Raw genomic sequence first — 22,932 nt, 5'->3', positions numbered from 1 at the left:
AAAAGGCCATTCAAAAGTGTTGGGGACTTTCACAAGGAGTGGACTGAGGCTGGATTCAGTGCATCAAGAGCCACCACATGCTGACGGATCCTGGACATGGGCTTCAAATGTCGTATTCCTCTTGTCAAGCCGCTCCTGAACAACAACGTCAGACGCGTCTTACCTAGACTAAAGAAAAACAGACCTGGTCTGTTGCTCAGTGGTCCAAAGTCCTCTTTTCTGATGAGACCAACTTTTGCATCTCATTTGGAAACCAAGGACCCAGAGTATGGAGGAAGAATGGAGAGGCACATACTGCAAGATGCTTGAAGTCCAGTGTGAAGTTTCCACTGTCTGTATTGATTTGGGGAGCCATGTCATCTGCTGGTGTTGGTCCACTGTGCTTCATTAAGTCCAGGGTCAATGCAGTCGTCTACCAGGAAATTTTGGAGCACTTCATGCTTCCTTCTGCAGACGAGCTTTATGGGGATGCTGATTTCATTTTCCAGCAGGACTTGGCACCTGCCCACACTGCCAAAAGCACCAAAACCTGGTTCAATGACTGTGGGATTACTGTGCTTGATTGGCCAGCAAAACTCGCCTGACCTGAACCCTATAGAGAATCTATGGGGCATTGCCAAGAGAAAGATGAGAGACATGAGTCCGAACCATGCAGAAGAGCTGAAGGCCCCTATTGAAGCATCCTGGTCTTCCATAACAACTCAGCAGTGCCACAGACTGATAGCTTCCATGCCATGCTGCATTGAGGCAGTAATTGCTGCAAAAGGGGCCCGAACCAAGTACTGAGTACATATGCATGCTTATACTTTTCAGAGGTCCGATATTGTTCTATGTACAATCCTTGTTTTATTGATTGCATGTAATATTGTAATTTTCTGAGATTGTGGATTTGGGGTTTTCATGAGCTGAATGCCATAATAATCACAATTATGACACATCACTGCTTGCTTTGCATGTAATGAGTCTATCTCACATATTAGTTTCACCTTTTAAGTTGCATTACTGAAATAAATGAACTTTTGCACAATATTCTAATTTTTCGAGTTTCACCTTTATATATAGTTTATTTTATGTTGGTAATATGTTATGTAGTAGAAGAGAGTTTCACTTTAAAGTCAACAATATGGTTTTAATATATAACATTTATTTGGACGATTTTCCCTTATCCAAAACTAACACTGCTGTTTCTTTTCAAAGGCAGCTTTCCAGAAATTCTTGCAGCATTTAGAAGAACAAGTTTAAATGTAAGCAGCTAAAGCTGTCACTGAAGTTAGCTCATCTCCCAATAGGGATACACAGCACCTTAAAAGGTTTCCAGTCAATGAGGTATGGAGTATAATATTCTTAATTATACATTAAGTATATCTTAATTATATCTTAATTCCTAATTCCCTAACAGAATTTACATAAACAATCAATTCTTTTTTAAAAAAAAATATTTTCTATTCTGAAAATAACAGCTAATTTAAGTTGTAGTTTAGGGGATTTCTGAAGCATTTTGCCCAATAGTTAAATGGGGAAGAAAAAAATGGGAACTTGATACTAACCAATACAGGGTGCAAAATAAAACATAGCCTGCAATGTTATTCACACTTATTCACACAAAAATACTTTGAACTTAGTTTAAATAAGGTTCCAAAAAGCCCAGAGAGGACCAACATTTGCACTGATTGAGGTGCTACAGAGTTTAAAAATCTGGTGTGGGAATGAGAGATTTGGCAGCTATTACCAAAACTATTAGCAGATATTCTACCACCTTCTCAAAATAGACAAGCCTTATCTCATTTGCACCTAGAATGCGCAAAAAAACCAAATCAGTTTTGCAGCAAGACTGCTTAAAAGGTTGTCATCCTCAAAGTATAGTGCTCACTGGAACATTTGAGTTGTAACCTTAGACCCATGATGTCGAACATATGGCATGTGTGCCACAGATGACACACGGAGCCATTTGTTAAGGCACGCGAGGTGTTGCCATGTCAGCTTCAGCGCGCATGTGCACGCTGCCCAACTAACTTCGCCCTTCATTTTCAGCCATTTTTCGACCTCCAAAGGCTTTCCTGAAGCCTCCAGAGGGTGAAAAAAAAAACCTACGTGCAAACCAGAAATTCGGGAACGGACTTCCGGTTTGTGCATTGGGCTGTTTTTATCCCTCCGGAGCGCAAAAAATGGCTTTACAGGCAACCCAGAAATCCATTCCCAAATTCTGGCTTGCGCGTTGGGTTGTTTTTTGGCCAAAATGTGCGCCAAAAGCGAGGGGAGGGTGGGGGTTGTGCGCACATGTCCGGGGAGCTGTGCATACCCATGCACGATCCCCCTGCGCTCCTTCCGCTTCTGGCATGCAATGGGTAAAAGGTTAGCCATCACTGCCTTAGACCTTTCATAAACACTATGAATCAGATTCTGAGAGACTTTGGATTAACTGTTTCCATTGCTAGGAGAATAGTATGACAACTACAGGTAGTCCTCGACTTGACAAACACAACTGAACAGAATTGCTAAGTGAGTTTTGCCGCATTTCACAACCTTTCTTGCCATAGTTGTTAAGTGCATCACTGCAGTTGTTATAATAGTAACATGGTTGTTAAGTGAATTTGGCCTCCCTATTGAGTTTGCTGTTCAGAAGGTCGCAAAAAGTGATCACAAAGGTGAATACAGAAAGCGCTGTTAAAGCACTGTGAAGCGGTATATAAGTCTTAAGTGCTTTTGCTATCAGATGACCATCATAAATTTGTGCCAGTTGCCAAGCAGGCAAATTTTGGTGTCACATAATCATGGGATGCTGCAATGGTCATAAATGTGAAAAAGACTCGTAAGTCACTTTTTTCAGTGTTTTTGTAACTTTGCTAAGCAAAGGACTACCTGTAATTTGATTGGGATCCTGGCAAGGTAATCCATCCTTCCATAGTACAGTAAAAAGTGAATATTCAGATTACCTGTTTGAATAAAACCTAGTTCCGTCATGTTGATAAGGGTCATCTACGTAGAGAGAAGAGGAAGAAATTGTGGTTGCTAAAGAAGCGGCTTCAAACAGAGATGCTGTGCTTGGCACTAAATCTGGATGTCGGGAGGCTAATACTGTATAGGAAAAAAGGGAAAAAAGTCACTCCTGCAGAGAAATTAGTGTATATAAAAAATTAAGGGCTTACTTGCTGTGAAAACACATACATTAGATATAAAAATGCTGTTTGTGTGATCATCCACAGCTTTATTAAATAGGGGTTTATAAAGTTATATGAATATTGTGGCTGGGTGTGCCTTCCTTTTAAATCCTTTTAAATTATTGCATTCTGCCTTTGAACCAAAGATCTTGATATACAGTGTGTTAAGATAACGCTCAATCTTAATGCATATTAAGTTGGGGTTTGTTTTAGGTAATCTGCTATTATTATCTATTATCTTCAGAAAAGCTTAAAACTTTTTTTTCCATTTTACACAAGAGGTGTACAATTATTTCAAGTGAAGGATTGCATTTGAGTTTTGGTTGATATAGCAGGGGGCTCGTTTGAGAGAAATAGTCTAGCATAAAAGCTGGATTTAATGTGATTTGATTAAATGCAAATATAATTAATATTACTTTTCAGAAGACTTAAAATCAATTTGACGGCTTTTGAAAGGAGTCTGGAGATTCTTATGTAGGGAATTAGGGTGTTTCACTATTTACTATTCTTCTGGAATACCAGAATGTGCACCTCTATTCTAAAACTATCACTTCTTCCTTTTGGCAAAGAATGCTAGTTTTGGAATCTAGAGCATCTTATTCTACTGAAAATTACCTTCTTCATCAAGGCTACAGTAACTTTGTCCTTCTGTGAGTAAATCATGCTTTTCATCTGTCCAGTCTTGGCTAACTACTGACACATATTCTTGTGATGTAGCTTTTAGAGCAGCAATAGAATTGCATCGTTTCTTGGAAGGAGATGACTTCAGAACTGGGGTTTTAAAAGGGAGATAATGAAAGTAATGTAAATATAGATTATTTTTATAGCCAACTTTCCATTATTATACAAACACTTCCTTTCACTGGATGTCCCAAAAGAGACTTGAACAGATTTTACTCAAATAACTGCCATTATCATAAATATGACACAATCATTTGTCTTCAGAAAAAATCCATAGTATGTGCCAGTATAAATGTGACAAATAGCAGATTTTAGTTATAGGTTAATAAAACTTGAACTCAACTTTTATATGGCAAGGCGTTCCTAAGAGGCTAAGTATAGGTTATAACAATGAATAGCATTTGTTCAATTTTTGTATCTGGGACAAGAGAAACAACTTTATGGCAGTATAGACAAAAAAAAAATCTTGCATATAATGTAAAGGGGAAAAAGAGATTCAAAGTGTAATCCAAAGTAAAATTCAATCTTAGTTCATTTTTCTGGATAGCCAAAATGATTTAAGAACTGCATTGTGTAATTTAATGTGATGAGCTGTAATATTCATTTTTATAATAAGATTCAAAGATTGATCTGTTCCTGTGTAAATAGGAAATGTTATCTGTATCTAAAGTTCTACACTAGTTGAAAAGGTGCTGCTTCTCTGGATAGAACAGCCCAATGAATGTTAAGTAATATTAAAAAGACATTGAACCCAAGCTATCCCCTAACCCAGCCAATATTCATCTCCTACACAGTGAAGAAATGCTAAGCTCAAATGCATGTTCCTCCATCGAAGGGACTGGACAGAGATATGGCATGAACAAGATTATTTTCTAAATCAGTCTGACTAGAATAGTATCTGCCCATATTATTATTATATAAACATCATGGAGTAACACAGGGCTCCATTAAAACTTAAGGATAATTTTTATAGCATCTTGTATGCAGTGCAGTGCGTAAACAATCTCAAAGACATTTTATAACATCCCTTACATTGAATATTATAAGAATTGAGATCAGTGGTAGTCAACCTAGTCCCTACCGCCCACTAGTGGGCGTTCCAGCTTTCATGGTGGGCGGTGGGGATTTGCTGTAACTCTGCTTCGTAAATTTTATAAAGTAAAGTTACTTCCCTACTTTATAAATCACCATTACTGTGGAACTGGTGGGCGGTCAGAAAATTTTACTACTAACAGAGATACAAAAGTGTGCGGTAGGTATGAATAGGTTGACTACCCCTGATCTAGATGTACTTACAAGATTGGTAATTAGGTTCACACACTATTAATTGCTCTAACCACTTTCAAAATAGTATACTCAGAATACTAAAGAAAATACAGCCACAAAACACTAGAATGGAGATACAAGAGGCTGTGTGTAATCCCACTATTAAAATTATGTATCTGCAGTGACTTGGAGGAATTTCAGAGTTCCAATATGTTCCATGGGGTGAACGGACTTCCCCTGAAACATATACATATATCATTCAGTCGATGGCATCAGCTTGAGTGCATGAAATCAAGCCAGGGTTCAGCTTCCTTTAGTTCCAGTTACATGTCTTTCAAAAAGGAAATTTCATTTGCAATCAATAAGCACCTCTGCTGAAGTGACTGAGTTTTGTTTTGTTCTGTCTTAGTGTTCAATAGTTGGGCAATGATTTGTTGAAAACATCTTTGTTTATTTACTGACCAGAAGGCCAACTCTAATTAGCTACTGGTTTTCTCCAAATCTTGAAAATTCATGGAAGAATTTTCAGTGATCCTGAATATTTTAATAATCCAGAACTACCCTCTCAAGGCTTACTCAACTGCAAACTTGAAATTATAAACTTGAGCAACAGGAAGCATCGTCATCTGGAACTTGTATATAATTTGGGACCCCCTATTAATCAGAACAAAGCTCCATCTAAGCCAAGATCCATTTTGTCTTGCAACAAGCATAGAGGAGTTTCCAAGAAGCCAGAGGCTTTTTTACCAACTGCCATGGCAGTAGTTTACAATATCAGCCTGTAGTACTTATATTATATTCTGTACCGTGAGTCCAACCTCAGAGATTAAGTAATTATGCAAGTGGGGCCCCTTTAGAAAAAAAAGATAATGGTAAGAGTGGCTTTAGTTAGTTCATAATATGGTGGTACCTACGCTGATTTTTTTTGAATACTCTGGTACTCATAAACTTTAAAAACCTGTCAGCATAAAAACTTGGTCGGTGGACTGAAACTGTATCCTACAAAGAAACAAAAAAGCTTTGTCAGTAAGAAAAGAGGAGAGGATATATAATCTACAGATCAAACAACAGAACATGAAACTAAAATTTAGTGTTTTCTTTTCACTGTTGACTTTTCACTGGCAAATTTTTAGCATTCCATTAATTTATTAAGTAGTGTAATACTTAGAGAATACTGCATTCATTAAAAAAAAACAAAAGCAATTTGAAGGCTATTTTCTTAAATTAAAAACAAACAAACATTCAACAATCTCTAGAAAGTTTCTAAAGCGGCTTTTTTCCAGACTTGCCTCCAGAAATTGAGGGTGCTCCAAAACTGAAAGTTTTAAAGAAGAGATTGAACAACCATTTGTCTAAAATCATTGAGCAGGAGGTTGAACCAGAAGGCCTCCAAAGTCCCTTTCAACTCTGTGGTTCTGTTAGTTCCTGACACACCCAAAATGAAAAGACATTCTAGATATAGTTGTTTAAAGAGATGGCAAAGCTCTATGCACAAAATAGATGCAGCTCTTATTGCTGAACAGAATAGAGGCAAAAAAGGAGTTTTCCACTTTACATAAACCATTGACATAATTCCAAAAACCATTAAAATGACTTACTCCGTCATAAACAAGGGCTTTCCAAGAATGCTCCAACTTCTTTATTAACCTGATGACAATATACCACAAAAAGAAGTTTAATAAACAATTATCCCTCCCTTTGGCTACAATACCGCTTTAACCGAATAATTGCACAGAAAGCAATGAGTATTATTTTAAGTTTACCTGTACGACTGCAAGATGTCAATTATGCCCATAAATAGGAGCAGTTTTTCTCCTCTGTAGCTTTTAGCTGGAATGCCTCCCATTCTGACAGAAACAACGAAATAATAGCAAGTCATTGTAAAGCCTACTTTCTAAAGTAACCATAGAAATATATTAACAGCTAAAAATGTCCTTCTTAATATATGTAGCGAAAAGGTTTGCACCATATGGTAAGGGCTGTACAATTGTCAAAAATGGATTTAAGCAAGTCTCTTTCCCTCCTCAGTTTGACTACTTTTCCCCATGTCTGAAAATTAAGATTATGCATTCCTCTGGTGTATTATTTTTCAAACAGCTGTGTCAAAATAATACTAGGCATTTAAGGATATATTCCTGTGATTTTGTATACATAAAATGCATAGATAAATCAATTGTTTTTTGGCTTAACATTTTCGGGGATGGGGTGATGATGACTTAAGAGGCCATGGTCTAATTATTTGGGATCTTTGCCAGCAATTATGTCTGGCATCCTCAGAGGCTAACGTGATCTTAGCAGGCAACATTTGGGGTTTTTTTAAGTCCATTTGTCTTTATGTTTTATTGTTCGCCAACTGAAGGCAAGTCTGACCCACTTTAAATGTAGTACACAAAACTGAAGAAAAATATTAAACAATCCAGTAACTTCTTGTTTTCAAAGGGCTGTTTTTTAAGGGACTTACGTATTGGTATTTTCTGTGATGACACAGTCCCCTGATTTTCCTGGACCTTGAATGGACTCCATAGCAGTTGAATAAAGAACTCTTTGTCCTCCTGGGCGTTTAGAGTCAGAGGTGTTTTGAGAAAACTCCCCTTCTCTCTCTTTTGCTGAACTGTCCAAGATGTGGATGCCAAGCAACAAACTATAATCCATGATTTTAAAGCTTTCCAGCACCTAGGATCAGATGTTTTAGACTGAAATCTATTATGTGGCAAATTGTGAAAGAGTATACAAGAAATATTGAACAGAGAGAAATAATTCCTTTGATTTGATATCCCAATAAAAATGATCACATCTAAATTTAAGTTTTTAAAATTCTTTTGCCAGATTAAATAGGAGTTCCTCATGTCTAAAAAACACTACAGTTTTCTTGCTTTAATATACCCTTAACACGCAAAGCCCAAGAGTGAAGTGGCAAAATGTGGGGTGCCCTGCAATACAATTATAAAGATACATAGTTGAATGAACAAACACACTTAAAAATGTATATCACTAGCTCTGTGTCAAACTGGAAGCAAGTGACTAGTAGAGTAAGAAGGGCTCTGTTTTAAGCTGTATGCTATTTAACACAAAATGATGAAATTTATAACCATTTAAAATAAATAAATTCAATATAAACATACAAACATATAAACATAAATATCTGTAATCTCCTCAAAGTAATATATATTTATAGCAGTAATAAATAAAATTCTGCTATAAATATATATTACTTTGAGGAGATTACAGATATTTCATGTTTTTGTCATGGCAGGGATAAAACTATATGGAATATTTTTCAGATATATATTTGTAATATATTTTGACCTCTCAGAATTTTTTTTAAAATCGCCCGTAAATTTCAAAAGCAGAATATAGGAGTTCAAAAGTCTGAAAAAGCTTTGATTTATAACATATATTAATATTTGGCTTGGATATTAACTGGATTTTTTTTGGAAAGGAACCATTATCTTATTTCTTCTTCAACATCTTTTGAGAGGTGGGGTTGGTATAATCAATTAAATCAACTATGAAACTAAAATCTGACTTGAGTTTCCTGCTGATACAAAACTGCTTCAGGGTTTGAGACATAATTGCTTTTCCTCTTTCCCTTAATACTTAGAATATTAATGAAAAGAGAATTTGACCTCATTCTCCCATACAGTGGGATCAAAAATGATATATGAAGAAAAAGACACATGAGAATAAATACAGTAGTGTTGTGGTGTATGTATCTCCTATTATTATAACCCAATTTAAAATAGAAAATGACTAAATATTGGAAGTTCTGGTTTGAAAAATGTAGGCTGAAGAGGAACCTTATAACATTTAATTTTTCTCTATACTCTATATAACAATTACTCAATTGCTGTTTCCTAATGAATTTGAACACTGGAACTTCATTCCTTTTTATCCTAGTCTGTGCCTATTTTTTCCCAACTTGAAAACCAATATTCCAGATAAAATCTACACAATATCATATCTCAAGCACAAGAGATAAATATAATTCCAAAATTCTGAATGACAGATGAACAAATTTGGAAACTTGGTAAGAAGACGGAAGAGGGCACACATTCACACTTCTAGAGAGAAAGAATTTCTATCAATTACACCACAGAATGGTGAGCAACAGCAGTGAGGAAGTAATCTGTTCTTTTATTTATTAGTCATTTATATGATTTATCTTATACTCATTTATTTAGATTGATATTCTTGTATCACAAGAACTGTCAGTGGTTAGTGGAACAATAAGATCCATATAACATAATAATTAAAACATCCAGAGTAAATCAATACAAAATTAGAAAATAAAAGTAAAATCACCCATACAATGGCAACATCCCAATTAATTTCCTAAAACCTGTCAGATTGATTTAGTGTTAATTAGCTCCCAGCAAGTTATAACAGAGGAACACAATCTACTTCTAGAGCCAATAAAAGAGTAGTCCGAGGCCTCTTACAGGTAGTCCTCAACTTATGAACACAATTGGGATGGGAATTTCTATCACTAAGCAATGTGACTGTAAAGCCCAACACCATGTGTCCACATCGCTTAGCAATCAACAGTCCCAGTTGCCACTGTAACTTGATGAATGGGTCATTAAAGCAGGAACCGCAGGAAGTCACAGGTAAGGAGCTGGAGTTGTTGCAAGGAAGCACAGGAAGACTTGGGTGGTCTGTTGGCAGGTCACACACAAGTTGGTGTGTGTGTGTGTGTGCAGTGCACCACGAGCTAAGGAGTTGAAGGAAATAATGTTCAGAGTGCATGCATGCAACTACAGGGAGGCCAAGGAAAGAGTACATTGTGGCTCAGCAGCTTTTTGGCGTACTGCCGCTCTGAAGTTGCAAGAAGTCCGTAAATCACAATGCAATGTGAAATCTAGTCCCAGGTCAGGCCAGCTCCATAGCACAAAGGGGCTTATTAGAATGTTGCAGCTCTGAGATTGCAAAAAGTCCTGAGCCATAGCAGACCCCAGAGCCCAACCCCAAGCAGCATGGTGTGAAGGGACTTCTTGCTGTCCCAAGAAATCACAAACAGCCTAGTCCAGTCACTCTCATCACTATGCACTATGAGGCTCATGCCATCTCTTAAGTGAGGCCAGACTGCTAAGGCTCAAATTTTGATCACATGACTGTGGGGGCGATACAGTGTCCTAACTATGGAGATCCCTTCATTCTGTGACACCATAATTTTGAATTGTCATTGAATGAATGGTTTTCTTTATATATTACTAGTACCACAATGATTTACACCCAACATTTTAGGATAGAATGCTGTCAGGCACTATAAAATAGCATGGACATCTAAATTCACTCCATGCACTTAAATCCATGTATTTTATGATTATTATTATTATTTATTTACTAACTATATAGTCAGCCATCTCACAAAGAAGCAACTTTGGGCAACGTACAACAGAGCTAAAATCAGTTAATAAATACATTGAAATTATAAAAGCCAAGCTAAAACAAAGAATAATAGAAAAAGGGATAGAAAATAGAGCCAGATCATTAATTCTACTGTCCCCTGGAGTCCCCAGGTCTGCTGCCATAACCAAGTCTTGAAGGACTTCTAGAAGTTCAACAATGACTAGAGCAATCTAACCTCAGGGGGTAAGAAGATTGCACAGTGGGAAGAGCACAGCAGAAAAGGTCCACCACCTAGGCCTACTAACTATAGCTTCCTAGATGACAGAACCTGTAATACTGGATCTGATGTATCTGTTGTATCTGATAGGACAGGTAAATAAAATTGAGACAAGGCAGTCTCTCAAAAAACTGATGATGCCATAAAGGGCTTAAACGTCAACACCAACACCTTGAATTGGATTAGGGAACAAACTGGTAACTAGTGCAGCTCACGAAGCAGAGGTATGATACGTGTTCTACCAGAAACACACATATCTTGCTCACGCCACTGCAGCTGAAGTTTCTAGATATTCTTCAAGGTCACTTATATACCAAAACACAACTCCTAAACTTGCTTATCCTCCTAACATTTTAGGAATTCAAAGATGAATGACTAAAAAATATCCAAATAGTGAAAACAGAAAATACATTTTGAGTAAGTGTTCATCATATCATTTATATCCTACACGCAGTGGGGTGGCTCTCTGAAAGTATTTTTCCCCCAATATGCAATCTTTTAAAGTGAATATATTTTAGGCATATAGTCCACATTTTACATCACTTAAAATAGTTTGGTTTTAGTGTAAGGGACTTTTAAAACATTCTTATAATTTTTATATTGCAATTAAACTTTTGACCTTTATAAGAGAGTATTGATATATGGCTTCCCTGAATAGACACGTCTATGCATTCCACATACTCACTAATTGCCTGAGTTCATGGAATATTCCTTTCCAGAAACTACAGTGACAAACAATGTCCTTTGTTAGGAAGAACATCTGATGAGCTTGCAGCTGATTATTAGATCATCAACTTCATGCTTGATTTCCAAACAAAAGGTGGCCTCATGCTCACTAATAAGACTTGACACAATACCACAGTGTGCTGATAAGCATGGGACTTTGCTAGAAGTGGTGCCTTTTTGCTTCTGTAACTCCATTTCAGCCACATTATTTTCTCACAGCAATTTAACCATATTAAATTATTTCATCTCTGAGATGCTGCCATTATGTTTTGGTTTTTTATTTTATCATTTTTGCATTTTATCAAATGCAAAAAGTTTGTCATGAGTGCAATTGTCTTTGTAAACCACCATCACTTCCATAAATTACTCCACGTTATTCAAGATAGCTTTTAGGCATAAGCAAACAGTCATAACTGTATCTAAAACTCCTGTTACACACACAGCCACATTTCTTTGAAGTATTAATGTTCATAAGCAAGTTTCTATTTTCAACACAATCACAGGTACATGGGTACACACACATGTCCATAATTAATGTTGTCATTGGCTTCATGTTAATTCCAAGGAAAGGGTTTTTTTTTCCAGAAAGAATGTAATAATGAAGCTAAATTTGCTTTTTGTCAGCAAGTCAGAGGTACACTTTGAAAAGCAAGACCAAGTACTTTGCAGAATTTTAAGGTTCTGTCTCTTCCACAGGGGAAATAAATGAGTGAGTAAAGCGTGAGTAAATTTCATGTGCATTAATGTATTGATTAATTTAAATTTGGAAAAGCAAGAAAGCATTTAAACATCTAGATTTTTATAAAAAATATTGCCTTTTTCTGTGAAATTTCAACAAAAAAAGTAATTCAAACTGTCTTTAGAATTTTTTTTGTTCATAGATCTTTATATGATCTCTCTCTCTTTCTGTGTGTGTGTGTGTGTGTGTGTATGTGTGTGTGTGTGTGTATATGTATGTATGTATATATATATATATATATATATATATATATATATATATATATATATATATATATATATATAAAATTATGCCTGTATATCTTCCAAAAACAATATGTCAATACTGTTCTCCATAATGCAGCCTCAGAAATAAGAAAAAAAATCTACTTTTAAAAGTGACTAGGCTACATTGCATACTAACAGTCTTGTTTCATTTTTTTTTTACTAAACAAAAATAATTTCCTCTCAATTTTCTTAAATAATATGCATTTTATGATCAATTTATTTATTCTATTTGTTAAGGTCTTAGAGCATTTTATTTGAAATTAATCCAATTTTTTTAAATAGTTAAACCTATTAATAAATATATACATTTATACATCTGCAAAACTTCAATAAATACTACATAGAATCTAGATAAACTAACAAAATTAACACTTGTGCTTCAAGTACTAATATACCTTTTGATTTTTCATTCTGAACTCAAAATATAAAACAGAAATAATTTTGCTTATGAAAAAACCATAAATGCAACAAAATAGAAATAAATGCCTTAAGGCAGAGGAATACAATAGGACATTATGTATGGGGCAAAGAAATGTGTGGCAGGATATGAAAGGATTCAAAAGAAATAAGAGACTGACAGATGAAAGAAACAGAACATTCCTATTGTAAAACCTAGGATGGAAAAGAAGGTATACTATTTTTTATGTTTTTACAAGACAGAGGAATAGTATTATGATCAATAACATCTTGGAACACAACATATGTCTCTAAAAATATTTGGTCTCAAAAGATTAACCAATCAGCTAAGTAAAAATAGCAAAGATGACAAAATAAAATATTATCTGAGTAAAAAAGACAATGGACCTTGAGCATATGCATCTGAATCCATATAAAAAAACTAAATAAAAGTGCAATTTTATCTATGTCTGCTCATAAATATGTATAATTGAATTTAATGGGATTTACTCTTGGTTTGGTTGAACTAATTTGCAGCACATGACAAACAATGTACATCCCTTGGGGAATAATAAAAAGCATCAATACAGGAACAAAATGAAATAAAGGTAAGTAAATTGCAGTTTAATTTGAAGGCCAACCTAGATGCATTCTACTTTCAGCAAAAAATGTTATTCAAGAATGGCAGGTTTTATAAACTACAGGGCAATCCATCTTCATACAATGTTTATACAATGCCTTGTTAACAGGAGAGTTATGGCTTGATAATAGAGGTTGAACTCAAATATTTTTAACTTACTCGGCAATCCCTTTGTAGTGTCTTCATCAATGCGGTATACGTTTCCAAGTCAAAATATAATCCTTCGTGCAAATCTTGCAAGAAATCCAAGTCTTTAAATGTGGGATTAGACTTCTCCCGTTCTTTTCGGGATGCTCTTCTTTTGTACGTAGACCCTTTCAAGTCGTAGTTATAATGCATTTTCAGTGCTCGAGGCAGAACATTGTTCATCACAACTATCCTGATATTAATACCTCCCGACTGAACACAGTACAGGCCATAAAATTTGGGTAAAAGCGTCCTTGGGTTCTGGTTGAGATTCTTAAAAGAAACACAAAATATACCAATGAACATTTGCAATACCATAACGCAGCAGTGTCCATCCTTGGCAACTTTTAAGACTTGAGGACTCCAACTCCTGGAATTCCCCAGCTGGCCAATTCTGGGAGCTGTAGCACACAGGTCTTAAATATACTCTTGCTATAAATTATAATCCAGATCACAGTTTTACACAAAAGTAAGCATAAATAGGCAAAAAATTTCTATTTCAACAAATCATTTTTGGATCCACCACTAAAAAGTCTCCATAAGCTAATTCAAGCATTTTAAACGTTAATTGGGTGGTTGAACTCTTAGGTCTAAGGCAGATTTCTCAAACTTCGCAATACAAATTTTACCTCCTAAAATTATAAATTAAATTTGTGCAACCCCTTCAAATAAAATTAATGACTGACTTTGTATAAGGGTTGGAGTAGAAATAAAGATATTATTTTAATAATTTAATTCTAATTTTATATCAGTTCAAACAATAACAGATTCTTATAACTCTACAAGATAAAACCACTTCATTGGGAGTAAGCCAAAACATCTCCGTCAGTAATGTTTGAAACCACTTTAGTGGTAATGATAGACTTGCCATTAATTCATAAAATCTGGGTTTCATACTGAAAACAGTGATTTTCATTCAACCAAAGAAAAGGGGAGAAAAAAAACAGGAAGATCCTTGTCCTAAATTAGCTTCTTTTAAGCTACTTTTTAAAATACTACAGGTTTCTGGTGCTCTTTCTGCAGGCAACCACCCTAAGATAATAATCACAGTTCATCTTCTTTTCCCCTTCCTGTCTATTCCTACAAATCCATTTTCCCACTCATGATTTTCTTCTTATACCTCTCCTTCTTTCCTTTACATTTAACTCTCTCCACAAAGTGAGCAGAAAAATCAAGAGTTTTACATAAGAGTCTTCTGCCCTCAAGCACATTACTCCATCTTTGATTTTAAAAAAAGGTTTAAAAATTTTGTATCAAATTGGTAAGCCCGGCTGGAAAGGACCTGCAAGGAGAACAACATGCTTAAAGCTTGAGAAGCTAACATCTGCAGCAGTGGTGGGATTCAATATTTTTTTACTACTGGTTCTGTGGGTGTGGCTTGGTGGGCGTGGCACGGGAAGGATACTGTAAAATCTCCATTCCCTTCCCACTCCAGGGGAAGGTTACTGCAAAATCCCCATTTCCTCCCAATCAGCTGGGACATGGGAGACATAGATGGGACGGGGCCAGTCAGAGGTGGTATTTACCGGTTCTCCAGAACTGGTAAGAACCTGCTGAATACCACCTCCGACCTGGCGTAAACAATATGTGTTTTCTCCTCCTTCTTGGAATATGCCCTGCTTGGATTGTGGCTAAGTATTACTTGAACCGTGATTATTAATTAGAATGAACAATAACCATATTTCCCTCTTATTAACTTCAAATCCTGATTTAAAGGCAAATTTGGTTAACAAGAATGGAAAGTAATACAGTATAGCATAAATGTTAGATTTCACTATATCTAAGACAGCCATTAAGCAAGTTTTGCATCAGTTCTTATAGAACAGTTTTAAACTTTCAATCTGCAGTAAATACTACACTACCATCAATTTTTGGCTTCTAAAAAGATTTTTCATACCTAAAAGTGAACAACCAAGGAAACAGTGTTAAGCTTTGAAACATAGAAAATAAAAGTTGTATCTAACAACACAACAAGACAAACTTATAATTTGGTCCTTTAGGGGTAAATGATTTATCAATGAAACCAGATACAATGGGATATTTATCAGTATACATGATCAATTATTCCACTTATTAAAGAAAATCTGTCTATTAACCTCAATCTTATTTTTTCAATTTCTCCTATTTATTATATGCAGTATAATAGGATCACAAATTTAGAGGGGGAAAGTCATTTTTAACATTCACAAGAATATAAGCAAGAGTTGAACAAGAGAGTTAAACACACACACACACACCACCTTAAAAAAAGGACATGAGTATCTTTACCATGTAGTAGCCAGGCAACAGTTTCTGAAGGAATTCTGCTTCTTTGTGTTGAACTGTTTTGATTATGAATTCATCATCGCTAGTGACAAAGAACAAGGAGCCACTGGCACCAGGATTCGATAATTCTATTAATGGTTCACTGCAAATTGAATACTGAATACAGAAAAAGAAATTTAATGCCATTCTGGGAAATGGATATATAGAAATATGTTTTTAGGTATTTTATGAAAGGAAGAAGGAGACCTTTGTGTACCAAAGTCCTTGAAGCTATCCAGACTACTCAACTGTGTCAGGTCTAATTTTTTTAAGAAAGAAAAGAAACAGTACGACATGGTAAGCTACTTCTGACACAACTGTTAGAACACCAAGTGTTATTGGCACTGATTAAAAAGGCTTCTTATGACGCTTTTCTTTTTTTGCATAATTTATTGAAATATACAAACAAAACTTGCAAGGGGATATATATATTGTCTTACATAACTGTTTTTGTCTGCAATAGAATATATGCAATGCTGATCTATGAAAAACTCTCCTGGTTAATCACGTGAGTCAAAACCTGAAAAAAATCTAACAATCTGACAAAGTGGAATTAACTAATGTCTCTGGGGGCAAATGTCTTCAGTTATGTTTTAAGTCCATGTTTTTGAGGTTTATAAAAAACAGATTTAATCCTCTGTGTGTGGTGCTGTAAAAACTCAGGTCAAAACAGAACCCAGATTAATCCTATTTTTTCTCATTTGCACTTTTGTAAAAGACAGAGACAAGTTCAACAGAGACTAAAACAATATAAATAATTGGGATGCATAATTTAAGAATTAATTATCTTATCACAAAGAATACAGGTTAATGTGAATGAATAAAAAATAAATAAATGGTATATCATGTTTAGAACCCTCTCTGAACTGCCAATTTTCTTGGTTTTACCTGCTTTATATTTTTGAAATATTAAACTATTCCTAATTATGAATACTTCCTAATGTATTTTAAAATGTGTTCTCGGCAGCCAGAATGGGCATAGAGATATTCAGATATACAAACTTCATTATAGCTCTTTTATCTGAGGAACTGAAAAAATTGAAATTAGGAAGAAGTCAGTTTCTCACAAAATAATGTTTCTTTGATAAACTGCATATTCCCAGGTGTACCCAATTTATGAAAAGTTAAGAAGAATTTAAGAGGCAGATTAAAAAGAAAGCACGAGAAGTCAAAAGATGTCATCAAAAATTAAATTCTACAGTCAATATATAAAGGGTGCACCTGGTGTATTTCATGTTTTGGGGAAAAAATTATTGAGAATAGAATTGTTGAGGCTCAGATATGGTAGTAGCGGCCATCAATGTTGCTGAAGCACTGGTTTTTATTCCAGATTAAATAATTATTACTTTTTTTTACACTGTGCTCTAAAAAAAAGAGCACACATTGATATTTATTTTTCATCATGATTCTTGCTAGAAATCTGTCAAAATAAGATTCCCCTTAATTGAGGTTTTAGTTGTTTCAGAAGAATTCTTGAAAAATAAATCAATGAACTGCCCCTGAACACGTTGAGAAGAAAGTTTTGTTATTGGCTGAACAGTCTAGCATTTTTTTAAAAAAGTGAAATTCTTCAGTTATATATACTTACAAATTTGGCATATAGTACAGCTAAAAGTGAATTAAACTTTGTTCTTTCATCGTTACATAGGAAGACAAAAGGAAAGAGAGGAATATGTAAGATCAGCACTTTAAAGCCTCTTTCCTGCTTGTCACATCTATTAAATTATGTTTTAGCACTGCACATAGATGTGTTTGTTTTCATGACCCGACAAAAGGGCGAACGACAAAACCGCGCCTGACTAAACCACGTTGCTAAAACCGCAATGTCATCAACGCGGCAACAACAGCGCGGAGACAGAAGGGCGCTTTACAACAGCGCGTCGACAGAAAGCCAATTTAACTTAAGGTAAGGGTTAGGTTTAGGGTTAGGGTTTAGGTTTAGGCTTAGTTTTACAGCGCGTTTCTGTCGCTGCGCTGTTGTGGGCGAGATTCAGCGCTCATTCGTCAGAGCGCTTTAGAACACACGGTTTTGTCACCGCGATTTAGTCAGGCGCGGTTTTGTCGTTCGCCCTTTTGTCGGTGAACCGTTTGTTTTACCTATTAATGCACTTAACAAAGTATAATTATGTTACTTAATGATGCATTACATTTTTATTCAATTGAAAACTATGTTAAAAAAGGTGAAATGACTTTTGGAAATGTGAGATTCAGAGGTTTTGCCAGCAGTAGCTTCCTGGCAATGAAACAACTTTTTTATTATTTTGACGAGTTTTGAATTTTATGCTACACTATTTATCAAGTGCCACATTAAGTACAAAAGAGAAAAGTTGCACGCTACACTGAGCTGCAAACACAATGCAATACTACAGCTTTTTTAACTATTCAGAACAAGCATTCAATAGGGATCTTATGGCAGCAGTTCCCATGGTGCACTCAGTGTTACATTTTGCCCTGTACATGTTTGAAAGGACATTCTATAGGTTGCTTAATTTTCTTATTCCTTAGGTTATGTTCCCCTAAGGAAACATGTATTTATACACGTTGTTAGACAATTATAAGGAAATTAATGAATTACATGTCTTCACTAAAATTCAATCAGCAAAGCCCACAGGGGTATTTAAATTCAATTATAGCATATCTAGTAGAAATAATGACTTGAGTAGCAGCCACACCTCAGTTGGTGAACTGTCAATTAATACACCAACTTTTAGGACAAGCAATTAAAAACTGTAAATGGAAATGGTTAACTAATAATTCTATACAGTTCAGAATGTCTTGCTAACGTAGGGATCTTGCTTGCGCGCCGGTGAGAGTTTCCCTCCGCACGGGGTCCTGCCTCTGCTCCAAAGCCAGCTCCGTTTCGCGAGAGCCTTCCGTCGCTGTCTGCCTCTACCGCCGCTTCCTCCCAAACCCTTGCCGCCTGCTGCCTGTCCATTCCGAAGCCTCGTCCAGCTCCGGCCGCACCGCCTCTACTCCTCCAAGCCACTCGTTTGCCTTGCCATCTACCCAGCCACCCAGGGAGAGCCTCCCCACAGGCACAAGATTCCTGACCTGGGCCAAGCAAGGCCGCCTGGACTCTTGTCGGACTTCCCCCCCCCCCACCAAGTAGACTCACCAGCTCGCCAACTTTCTATAACGACGAGGCCTGATCTAAGGACTACTACGCATGCTCCACTAGGGACGCATGCGCAGAACTGGGGGGAAGGCGTGTTGTATATCCAGACTAATTCTAATCTACCCTAAAGGGCCAGCAACAGTCTATGCTGCGCCCTGATTGGCTGGGACGCAGCATAGACTGTTGCTAACCAGCCAGTGGGTCCTGATTGGCCGAGGTACTGCATCAGCAGTTGCTGTGCAGTACTCGGCCCCTTGATTGGTTAATACAAGTGTTACATTTACTATAAATTCCTTGGCGCGATCGGCTCCTTTTTGAATCGCTGTCATCTTCTGCTCATAATAAAGATCTTGTTCCTTGCACTTCCATGGCTCCTGCGTTTCCATCCACCCAATCTTTAAAACTGGCGACAAGGATGGGATACGCGATTCCCGCAGGGCCTGGAACAAGAAAAAACAGCCAGTCGCAGCCACGTGAACGCTTTTCTTTGGCTGAACTCCGGGAGGCTACCCAGTCTACCTCGCACAACCCCAGAGGCTACCAGAACTACCTACAGTTAGAAGAGCTCGTGAAGGACCTGCCGGAACCCAAGGCCAGCATGCGCTCAGCTGCAGCAGTATCCAGCCACCGAGAAGCTTCAATCTACGCCAACTTGGAGGACGAGCAACAGACCCCCGGTCTACGCCTACTCCGAGGACGAGCCACAGACTGCGGAAGCCAACCTCGGCTGGAACTGCCTGGGCCTGCAGCCGCTGGGCCTTCCGTGCACCTCACGGATCCAGCCAGCTGTTCCTATAGCACAAACTGCTTCTCTATCTGGCCACTCAGCCTGCCTGCGAAGTCTGCCTGCCTCTCTGCTGTGGAGTCTGCCTGCCAGCCTGCCTGCCAAGCCTCGCTGCCACCCGAAGAGCTGCCTGCCGCCGCTGCCTGCCTTCTTGCGAACTCTGCCTGCAGTCGCTGCCTTTCCGTTCATCTCACTCGCTGCCTTCCGTTCACCTCACGGATGCCAAGACCGACAAACACCCAGCCGCCCGCCTTCCTGCGAAGCTGCCTGCCTACCCAGGAGCCTCCGAAGCTGGTTCTACCCGCTCAGCCTGCCGGAGTCAACCGCTTCTCCACCTGGCCACCGCCTGCCTGCCCCAGGAGAGAGGGGGGAAAGAAGGCACTGCCGACGGGACAGGCTCCTCGGGAGAAGGGCAGCGGCATGCCCCTGCCCATCCTCTCCAGCCACATCTCTACCCACTGCTGCCTTCACAGGCTCGCTGCTTGCGCGCCGGTGAGAGTTTCCCTCCGCACGGGGTCCTGCCTCTGCTCCAAAGCCAGCTCCGTTTCGCGAGAGCCTTCCGTCGCTGTCTGCCTCTACTGCCGCTTCCTCCCAAACCCTTGCCGCCTGCTGCCTGTCCATTCCGAAGCCTCGCCGCCTGCGCGTCCAGCTCCGGCCGCACTGCCTCTACTCCTCCAAGCCACTCGTTTGCCTTGCCATCTACCCAGCCGCCCAGGGAGAGCCTCCCCACAGGCACAAGATTCCTGACCTGGGCCGAGCAAGGCCGCCTGGACTCTTGTCGGACTTTTCCCCCCCCCCCACCAAGTAGACTCACCAGCTCGCCAACTTTCTATAACGACGAGGCCTGGTCTAAGGACTACTACGCATGCTCCACTAGGGACACATGCGCAGAACTGGGGGGGAAGGGGTGTTGTATATCCAGACTAATTCTAATCTACCCTAAAGGGCCAGCAACAGTCTATGCTGTGCCCTGATTGGCTGGGACGCAGCATAGACTGTTGCTAACCAGCCAGTGGGTCCTGATTGGCCGAGGTACTGCATCAGCAGTTGCTGTGCAGTACTCGGCCCCTTGATTGATTACTACAAGTGTTACATTTACTATAAATTCCTTGGCGCGATCGGCTCCTTTTTGAATCGCTGTCATCTTCTGCTCATAATAAAGATCTTGTTCCTTGCACTTCCATGGCTCCTGCGTTTCCATCCACCCAATCTTTAAAAGATCTTAGACCCAATATGTTATAGACTATATTTAAAAGAATTGTTGCTATAGATACACAGATGAGTGGAATTTGGTGTATGAATCAAAGCAAATAATACTGAATAATTCTCTTCACTATAATGTAAGGTGCATTATTCAATCTAATCACAAATCAATGGATACTGGTTCCGAAACAGAAAGAGCTTTTGGGTTCCTTATATTCTGTGGGGAAAAAGAAGGAATAAGTCTTACCAAGTAGTCATCAGGCTTAATACCAAAAAGTTCTCTGAAGTAACGGAAAGCTAGTGGAGCGTAGGTCTTAAATCTAAAGTCTGGATAATGATGAGCCGGAGTCAGATTGCTTCCTTCACTGAATTGAAAGAGAAATTTAAAATATTATGTCTATACATATGCCTTTACAAAATAAACATCTTAACTTGAATTTTACAAAAAAAAATAGGAGCCTTTTCAAACTCTTCTGTTTACTTAAGAATGAACTAATGTACCCTGTTTCCCCGAAAATAAGACCTCCCCGAATATTGCAACACAGCAGCAGCCATGAAGTGACCATGCTCGCTGCCTCCTGCACCTCAAAAATAATAAGACCTCCCCAAAATTTCCGGGGAAACACGGTAACAGTATATGAAGATCAATCAATCAATCAATGTTTTTGGCTCCTTTTCTTCCAATATTATTCTTGAAGAAAACCAATGTTTTTAAAGATGTACAGGATTATAGTGTTTCAGACAATGAACTTCTTCGTCAAATGCTAATTATTAACATCAGCATCCCAATAACATTTCTCAATAAAATACTTTATGTATTTCATTAAAATTGATACAGATTACAAATTTGAATTATAAAAGAGGAACAGCCCTATTTCAACCATATCAATATACTATTAAAATGTCTTGAAAAAATCAAATTGAATTTATTTTTCATTCCGTTCTTTCATCATTTCTGATTTTTACTCTTAAGAAATTGCTTAATGTTACCAATTAATTATTTTCTTCTATTTTAAAGCATCTTTTCTGCTCTTCTTGAGAAGAACTGAACTACAGTAATAAGATTCCACCTATAATCTCTAAAACAGCCTATGTCAGTAATGGCGAACCTTTTTCTTATGGCGTGCCAAAATTGTGCACACGCCCACTCAATTTCCTCGCCCACCTGTGCATGTGTGTGCGACACCCGGGCCATGCGACCCCTCCCCAGGTTCCGGAGGCTTTCCTGAAGCTTGGGGAGGGCAAAAACGGTCTCCCCTGGCCCTCCAGAAGTCAGCAACGGATGATTTCCAAACTTCCGATTGGACTGTTGGGGCCATTTTTCACCTTCCCCAGGCTTCAGGAAAGCCTTCGGAGCCTGTGGAGGGTGAAAAACACCCCCTACGTGCCAACCAGAAGTTCAGAAATTATCCATTTCTAGCTTCTAGAGGGCCTCCAGGGGGCCAGGGGTGGCAGTTTTCATGCCCCCAAGGCTTCAGGAAAGCCTCTGGAGGCTGGGGCGAGTGAAAAACCAGCCCCAATGCGTCAACCGGAGGTTTGGAAATGAGCTTCAGGTTGGACTGTTGAGGCCATTCACCCTCCCCAATCTCTGGAGGCTTTTCTGAACCATGGGTAGGGCAAAAATGGCTGTCCCTGGCCCTCAGGAAGGGCGAAAAATCAGCTGGCTGGCGCCAGAGCTGATGGCTCGCGTGCCACCAAATATGGCTTCATGAGGCATAGGTTCACCATCACGGGCCTATGTCCTTTCAAGGCTAATAGTGTGGCTTCCAAAGCCTTCCCAAAAGTTGCTGCGTAGTTATAATTTAACTTTTCAAAATGGCAACTTTTAAACATCATATGCAT

At 38.1% G+C, this 22,932-nt stretch overlaps 1 protein-coding gene across 1 annotated transcript in view; it reads right to left on the bottom strand.

Annotated features, from left to right (window-relative positions):
• PIP5K1B (phosphatidylinositol-4-phosphate 5-kinase type 1 beta) overlaps positions 1-22,932 on the bottom strand; it is an 83,235-nt gene that overhangs the window by 16,461 nt on the left and 43,842 nt on the right. The window contains exons 5-13 of the mRNA XM_032212451.1: positions 21,338-21,455; positions 15,953-16,105; positions 13,658-13,957; positions 7,567-7,778; positions 6,869-6,952; positions 6,704-6,752; positions 6,020-6,104; positions 3,774-3,929; positions 2,934-3,075 (exon numbers count right to left, since the gene is read on the bottom strand). Coding sequence (XP_032068342.1) covers positions 2,934-3,075; positions 3,774-3,929; positions 6,020-6,104; positions 6,704-6,752; positions 6,869-6,952; positions 7,567-7,778; positions 13,658-13,957; positions 15,953-16,105; positions 21,338-21,455 — 1,299 coding nt within the window. The remainder of the gene's footprint in view (positions 1-2,933; positions 3,076-3,773; positions 3,930-6,019; positions 6,105-6,703; positions 6,753-6,868; positions 6,953-7,566; positions 7,779-13,657; positions 13,958-15,952; positions 16,106-21,337; positions 21,456-22,932) is intronic.

Source organism: Thamnophis elegans, chromosome 3 (assembly GCF_009769535.1).
Source record: "Thamnophis elegans isolate rThaEle1 chromosome 3, rThaEle1.pri, whole genome shotgun sequence".
In the NCBI taxonomy this organism is placed as follows: Eukaryota; Metazoa; Chordata; class Lepidosauria; order Squamata; family Colubridae; genus Thamnophis; species Thamnophis elegans.
This window is presented reverse-complemented; position numbering and strand designations above follow the sequence as displayed.